Source organism: Sphaerodactylus townsendi, linkage group LG07, assembly GCF_021028975.2.
Source record: "Sphaerodactylus townsendi isolate TG3544 linkage group LG07, MPM_Stown_v2.3, whole genome shotgun sequence".
NCBI classification, from domain to species: domain Eukaryota; kingdom Metazoa; phylum Chordata; class Lepidosauria; order Squamata; family Sphaerodactylidae; genus Sphaerodactylus; species Sphaerodactylus townsendi.
In genome coordinates this window covers 29,919,559-29,927,853 of record NC_059431.1, presented here as the reverse complement: position 1 = coordinate 29,927,853, position 8,295 = coordinate 29,919,559, and the positions used below count along the sequence as shown (strand labels likewise).

Here is an 8,295-nt window from a genome sequence, read left to right as displayed (position 1 = left end):
AGGTGAAACACTGCCAGCAGTAGACAGAGAAGGGAACTTATTAATATGGTGATAAAAAATGAAGGGGGGGGGGATTAACACTGAAGTTTCTCTGAAAGCTATCCTGTATTCTCATTTATACAGTCTATTTTGGGATATTGTTGGACAATTGGGCTTTATTTTCCTGTGAGTCTCCCAAAACCCTGCCAAATTCTGACTTTCTCATTAAAAGGTATAAGAATACCATAAATTGGAAAGTCTGGATATGTTGCCTTTCAGAAATAATAACCCAGATCTGTCTTCACAAGCAACTTCTGATGACATTAATGAGAGATGCAGCAGAGAGAATAAATGAATTATTACGGGAAACAAAGAAAAAAAGTGATGGCTCTTATTCAATATGGTAATATAATATGAAGACTGAACCATCTTTTTAATGATCAGAAGTGACATTCTTACGTAACAGAGTCTACGGAGTAATCTGCTACCGATATGGTCAATATATTACAAGGAACTAAATGATTAATTCACGTATGCATTGGATGTCACTTGATGACTGCTGTCCCCGAGGGAAATTATTGTGTTTAGATTCACTTTGTGTTATATGAAATCCATGACATGTGCAAACCACCCAATGGATACTGGCTTTCAGAGACACACTTCCAACCTGAAGGCACCTGCCAAACCTTTGCCAATTTCTACAGCTTAGATGGAACACTGGGCACAGAGGAAATATCCCACTTGCTTCTACCTGAAGCACACCTGCCACACATGTTGAGAAATATCTGCTTTGCATCTGGAGAATCCCAACCCATGGGAGAGACCACTTGGGGAACTCCTGTGAAGATGGAACTATGTTATATCAGGGTGCAATGGAGGATCATAGCAAATGTGGTTCGGAGCATGCTGCAAACAATGGCTGGCCATGAATAATGCAAATATTGTAAATGTGATGTAAAACGATTGTAATATAAAAATAAACGAATGTTTTTCACTTACTTTGCTATTGATAGGTATCACATGAGGAGAGCATGAACAATGCACAATTAGGACCAGGGATTCCATGAATATAAAATGAAGAGTATGCCTGTACCAAGCCCTTTGGTATATTTCTTATTGTTCCATGTTGTGTCTGTCTTCCTTTCTATAATCTCCCCCACCCCCCCGCCATTTATTTCCATGTGAGTATTAAAGTCTTGCAACAACCTAATTCGTGTATATACTTATCTCTGTATCCTTAGAAGTGACAGCTGTGGCTCAATGAAAAAAAAGATTTTTACAGTAGTCAATTGCATTTAGGCTTTGTTTCTCCTGCTTAAGTATGTAGGTAAACGCTGCAGTGGACAGGGCACTCAGGAAAGGAGAAGACAGAATCCTACTTTTGACTTATAGGAAAACAAAGAATCGGGTTTTAGTCTTCTTTAAAAAGACACCCATTTTTTCCCTCATTCTTTCCTCACAGTTTGAACATTACAAAAGTTTAAGAGTGCTATAAATGTAACCAAATTTGGGGGTGAATATGGCCAAAGTATGTGGATCCTTATGCTTTAAAACACACTGTATTCCAGTGAGGAAGATCCAAAGGCTTGGGTACATGTGGAGCAGCAGTGGCATAGTGGTTAAGAGCAGGTGCGTTCTAATCTGGAGGAACCAGGTTTGATTCCCCGCTCTGCCGCTTGATCTGTGGAGGCTTATCTGGGGAATTCAGATTAGCCTGTACATTCCAACACGCGCCAGCTGGTGACCTTGGGCTAGTCATAGTTTTTCGGAGCTCTCTCAGCCCCACCCACTTCACAGGGTGTTTGTTGTGGGTGGGGGGAGGAAAAGGAGATTGTAAGCCCCTTTGAGTCTCCTACAGGAGAGAAAGGGGGGAATATAAATCCAAACTCTTCTTCTTCAAACTTTTCTTAAACCATCAGACCAACCACCAGAGATGAGGAAAATGTGCGTTTTGGCTCCATTGTGAGTGACTGTTCACCATAATGTGGAAACTGGAAAAACATCTGAAATGCCCTCCTTCCACTTACTTAGAGAAACACCTTGTGGTTTCTCCAAATCAGGAGCCCCCTCAGCCTTGTTGAAGCTGTGGGCATTTTTGGAATTTTGAGGCAAGAGGGTGGGCAACACACCAAAATGACTGCCAGGAAGGCTAGATTAGATAAGAAAATATTGGGTGGTTTCAAGCCAAGCATCCTCTAAGTGATAAAGGCAGCTGTTTCTACAATGGATGCTTCTTGCAAACACCAGGACTGGGCTGAAGCACCTCCTACTACAGTTAAGTGGAGAAAAGCCAAGACTGGCTCATTGCTTTGGGGAAGAAGTGCTTCAAGAAAGAACCAAGTGGGCACCAGAATACACTTTGGCAGTCACTAGGGTACCCACAATGGGGACCACTATTCAAAAGTCACCTTGCATAATAAACTCCCCTGGAGAATATAGATTCTGGCAACGTACTTGGCAGTTACGGCTGTGCTTGTATGCTTAGATCCCTGACCTCCTGCAATACGTTGATATTGATTTGGACGATGTGAATCCTACTCCTGAACTGCAGGATCATCACCCTAGAATAGCAAAACAGTGTAACCAGAAACAGGTGAAGGAAGAGCAGCGTCTAGACAAAACTGGGGTCTGAGGTCACAGAACCAGCTGAATAACAGTAATAGATATACGTTGAGAAAAGGCAAACGTTAAGAGAAAAGACTAACAGCCATCTACGTGCAGAGGCTAATTGCTGAGAACCCGGAGGAGAGTCCTTTCCTGATACACTTGTGATCAGTTTCCACAGAATAGCTCTATGCACATACTGTACCAGCAGTGGATGCTAAACGAGACAGAATCCTCCCAACGAACCAGTAAGACATTATAAATAAAGGCATATAGACCCTATATGTAAATACTCTATTGGCAAAAGAACACACTGGAGCTGCCCCTGTCGACGATGACTCTATTAACAGCCACAGTTGGGTTGCTGTGGAGGAGGGGTGTCCTTTAGTCTTGTGTTCTGTTTACCAGCGGCGATGGCAGGATCCGTCTCCAGACTTTCCGACATTTTGTCGCAGATGATATCCACGAGCCGCTCGAATGTCTGCTTGACATTGACGTTATCCTTGGCACTTGTTTCAAAGAATTCAAAACCTAGTAAGAGAGACAGAATGCACTGTGGTCAGTAAATGGTATTTCAGCTTCTTTGAGCGGCAACTTTACACTTCATTTTGGAAATCAGACAGGGTACGGGTGCGAGAGCAGAGGAGAGGACTGAGCCCAAGACCAACAAGCTTCATTCAGCAAATGCACTTAGGACTGGATCTTAAAGAACAACCTTTCTGTATCAGACCAATGGTCTATCTAGTCCACAGGTGTCAAACTCACGGCCCTCCAGATGTTGTGGACTACAGTTCCCATCATCCCCTGCCAGCATGATATGGGAACTGTAGTCCATAACATCTGGAGGGCCGTGAGTTTGACATCTATTTCTAGTCCAACATCGATTCTCCTGCAATGGATAGACAGTTATTTTGGAGGCCTTCTTGACACTGGTATTCAGAGTTTGCTGTCTCTAAATGTGACAGTGCCCTTTAGCCCCCGTGACCAATGATAAACCTATGTTCCATATACCTATCTAATCCCTTTTGTCTCCAGGAGCCATGGGAATGGCCCACCTTGCCTGCTTTTGTTTTACTGAGACTGAGAGAAAAAACTCAGCTACCAAAGAAGCACCTCTAACTTTCTGAGAGATGTGTTGGTTCACAGGCATTGAAACCCTTTTCTCAGAGAGGAATATTGCATAATGTAATTGTTCTTATAACAGATATGCACATTTCTTTAGCTGCTTTCTTTGTAGAAGCTTGTCTGAGATCTGTGAGCAGAACAGCTGTCTTAAAACCCAGATGGGGTAAACATCTGCATTGCTTTAATAATAGCCATTTTTTTTCTTTTTGCTGCCTTGATTTAAAATGTCCTTCCGCAAAGGAAATATTACTGTCAGAATGTACATTCACATATGAACTATGCATAATTGGCAACTTGTAAAAGGTAAGGATGCGCAAGAATCAGGTCATTACTGACCCATGGGGTGGCATCACATCACGATGTTTACTTGGCAGACTATGTTTACAGGGTGGTTGGCCGTTGCCTTCCCCAGTCATCTACACTTTAATCTGGGTGAGGTGGGTACTCATCACAGTGTGATGCTTTGAAGCTTCAGATAGGAAGCCAGGATAAGCCAATGTACATCTGTTTTCTCCTAAAGAGCCACTTAATGGAAATTAATTTAACCCCCTTCAGAATTTAAACCTCTCAGTTCATAACAGGTCCTTGCAATTGCATGCTCCATTGTGGGGGGAGGGGCTCAAGCATTGGGTGCAAATGACAAGCGCCCAACATGGATTTTCCAATCACTCAAGAGTCTTGCATAAGGTTCTGTCTGCAACAGAGTAAATAGCAGCTCTCTAGGAAAAGTGGCAAAAAATGGCGCTGCCTAGTTACACGCAGAATAGAAGATGCCAGGGTTGTGATGCAGACTCCTATGGAGACTCATTACATTTTTACTCCAGATGTTTAAGCGGAGCATGTGTAAAGTGTAGATTGGCCATCATAAATCCTCCATCTTCTGTTGTACTGTCCATCCTGTAACACCAACATGCAGTGGCGTAGCGCCAATGGGACAGGGGAAGATGCAACGCCCAGGGCGGAGCAGTGGCGTAGGCGTGGCTGGGCCATGAAGGGGAAATGGAGGGATGTTCCAGGGCAGGTGGGTGCCGTGGCGGCAGGGGCGCAGGGTGCGTGCGTGCGTGTTTCAGGCGCAATTTCCCCTTGCTCCACCTCTGCCAACATGTGTCCAGGGCAAAAATGGATGAGGGCCATTAAAAAATGGGTGCCACTTGTGAAAACAGGCTCTATCCTAGGGCTACAATAAGGACAGAATGTTCCCTGTTGGTTCATTGAGCCAACAAAGACCTCAGGATCCATGGACTTTCCATCACATATTCCTTGCTACTTCTTTTGCTAGGGCTATACTGATATGAAGGGAGACCCTGTAGAAAGAATCACAAAGAGCTTCCAATGGCTCCGAGAAGAAAATATTTCTAGAAGATAGAGTGCAAATTTATTAAAGGGCTTCCTAGCTGAGCTTATTAACACACTATTTCACAGAGAACTGTCTTCTCCTGGCTCCTTCTCAGCTTTCAGATATTTCACTGGGGTGCACAAAGAGATAATCCTGTCTGATCCCTAGTCCTCTGTTCTTGTTTGCTTCCTAGCTTCCTATCAGAGAAGAGAAGAAAGGGGGGTTCACTAGCCGTGCCTGCCCCCTTGCGCTTCCAAAAATATCTCAGAAGAAGAGACACCTGGTGTTTTTTAAGGGTTTGCTAACATGTTAGGAACATAAGTGAAATCCAAACCTCTGCTTTTACTAAGGAACTACAGCTTATGGAGGGGAGGGTCAAGGGCAGAGGAGAAGCAGTGGAGAGAAAGGGAATATAACAGCTCCCTCCCTTAAAGGTAAAGGCAGTTAGTTCCCTGTGCAAGCACCAGGTCATTAACGAACCATGAGGTGATGTCACCTCACACATTTTACTAAGCAGCTTTTGTTCACAAGGTGGTTTGCCATTGCCTTACCCAGTCTATTTTTTACCCCCCAGAAAGCTGGGTACTCATTTCACCAACCTTGGAATGATGGAAGGTTGAATCAACCTCGAGCCAACTATCTGAAACAGACTTCCGTGAAGATCAATCTCAGGTCGTGATCAGAGCTTTGACTACAGTACTGCAGCTTACCGCTCTGTGCTACAGAGGCCATCTCCCCTCTTTTCCAGTTCAATTCCCCCATAGCTGCTTTCCACACCAAATTAAACAAGAATCTAGTGGCACTGTAAAGGCTAATGGAATTGATTCCAGCATAAGTTTTCATGTGCAAGAGCTCATAATAAAAGCTGTAGGTGATACAAAAGCTGGAGACAGACAATGGTTCAAAGGTAGTCCAGTTGGAAAAGAAAAGTTCCACTGAAACAAGTAAACATCCACTCAAAGTGGGCTAGGGCCTACTTAATAGTATTAGATCCAGTTAAAAAGCTTAGGAATTTAGTAGAACCAATTAACATATGCAGGAGGTAGCATACTCTAATTTATTGGTCCCTAAAATGAGTGAGAATGACCATTGGTACTAACCTGTGAAGGGTCCTCCTCCTCTGAGCGTAATATGGACATCATGTGGGTGGTTCCAGAGGTGGGATCCAACCAGTTCTCACCACTTCTCTAGAAGTGGTTACTAATTTTTTCTGAGTGGGTTACTAAAGCAGCCTCCCTGCCCAATAGGGACTGGAGGTGCATGTGTGCGGCGGCCCCGCTGTTTGAATCCCACCACCATCAGAACCTGTTATTAAAATTTTTGGATCCCACCACTGGGTGGTTCCCATTGTCCCATTGGGGAGGCAGGAAATTAACTTTCTTCCTCTTCCTGTGGAGAGGGACTGCCCCCTTTGCTCCTGTGTGGAGACTCCGATGGGACAATGGGAACCACGGGGCAGGGTCACTCTAGAGTTTTGTTGACTCCTAACTCAGCATTGGGCTCCCATTTAATTTTGCTGTTACGTAGTAACATGATGGTCTGTAGTGAATTTTTCTCCCCAAAGAGTCCAGACATGACTCTATTTTCTTAAACAGTGGAGCCTTAACGTCTAATAAAATTCATTTCAATATGAACTTTTGTGAGTCACCACTCACATCTTCAGAGCAGTGACTCATGAAAGCACAAACTAAATGTTGTCAGTCTTTAATGTCCCACGGGACTTTTTTTTTCATTTTTGGTAACAACATGCCAACATAGCTACCCCTCTGCAATCCTCTTTGTTACATTGAGAAGTGGCATTTCCTTAGTGATCCATCCACTAGATTTACATTTCTGCCTGTGTGCATGTTTGGCCTGGGGCCAAACTTGATGTGACGGCATCCTCATGGCTGTCACCAGGATGCTGCCAACAACATTGTGGTCTTGTCTCTCTTCCCTTTTCAAATGCCAAATCAGCAGTAGTATGTGCCTGTATTTGTGGTTCTTTGGCACTTGATAAGATACATGGTGGTGGTGGTGGTGGTTGTGGGAAAACAGCATCTCAGCCCACTGCATTGAGTGCCTGTTCAGGATTGGACCCTCACAGTATTTTTAATTACACTGAAATGGCAGCAGCATTCTCATGGTGCCCATGGTGCCCAATGCTTCTCAATGGGCAGTAGACCTGTCCTCTGTGGTCCCAATCCTTTTCAGTGGGAGTCTTCTGAGTGGCTAAGATTCTCATATGCATGTCTGCATATCTTCAAATACAGCTCCTCCAAAATTATAATAATAATAATAATAATAATAATAATAATAATAATAATAATAATAATAATAATAATAATAATAATAATAATAATAATAATAATAATAATTCTACGCAAATACCTCTAATATCCTAGGTCCTTGGGAAGGACTCGATATTCAGAGATGAATTCCAGACACTTGTGCTGTGTTGTTATGTGTATAATAATAATAATAATAAATAGGAAAACTATATATTGCTGGAATTGGCAAGAAGCGCTGAATACAACTATGTACTTTTAGGGTTGAAAAGGTGCCCAGGATCAGAGCCAACAGAGCAAACATCCTGGGGCAAATGGAGACGGGGAGAATCTCTTCAGCAGCACACAAAATGTTGGGTGAAAGCAGAGGGTGAAACTGACCAGAGAGCAAAATGGTCAGCTGGGAAAAATAAGACACCTCCTGAGCTCTGCATTCTGCACAGGGAATTTCTTGAAGGTGGCTTAGGGGGGAAAATGTGCATTTTAAAGGATGGCTTGAGCAGAAATAAAGTATTATAGGATGGCTATAGCAGAAAATAGGATGGCTTGAGCAGAACTAACGTATTCTGAGGATGTCTTGGGGAAAAAGCTGTGTGGAGTTTCTCCCCAAGACACTTTTTTTGAGTCCTCAGGATGTCTTATTTGTGCAATGCAGAATGGACCTGAGTTTCTTGAACTCAGTGACTACTGCTGCTGTGTGTGTGTTTCTTGCCTGGATTTATGTTTTATGTTATTGGCTCCCTCTACTGGCCTGATCAGTCACTTCCTGCACGAAAAATCTGTAAGGTATGAATACTGATTTTTAATAAAATAGATGCTTTTAATATGTGTGTAGTAAAAGTGAGCAGAAACAATTCCGTATGAAACAAACCAACATTCACCAAAGGCAAGGTGAAAAATACAGTGCAGTCAAGCCAAATCTTTGACCATGTCTTTGCTGAATGTTGGTCTGTTAAAAATGTATCCAGTCATTCAACCCTGACC

The 8,295-nt window shown here is 43.1% G+C and overlaps 1 protein-coding gene across 3 annotated transcripts in view; it reads right to left on the bottom strand.

The window, feature by feature from the left end:
• Positions 1–1,785: 1,785 nt before the first annotated feature.
• The window catches only part of RAB3C (RAB3C, member RAS oncogene family), a 140,180-nt gene continuing 133,670 nt past the window's right edge, over positions 1,786–8,295 (bottom strand). For all 3 annotated transcript variants that reach the window (XM_048504743.1, XM_048504741.1, XM_048504744.1), the window contains exon 5: positions 1,786–3,114. In XM_048504743.1, the coding sequence (XP_048360700.1) occupies positions 2,927–3,114 (188 nt within the window). In that variant the 3' untranslated portion in view covers positions 1,786–2,926. The remainder of the gene's footprint in view (positions 3,115–8,295) is intronic.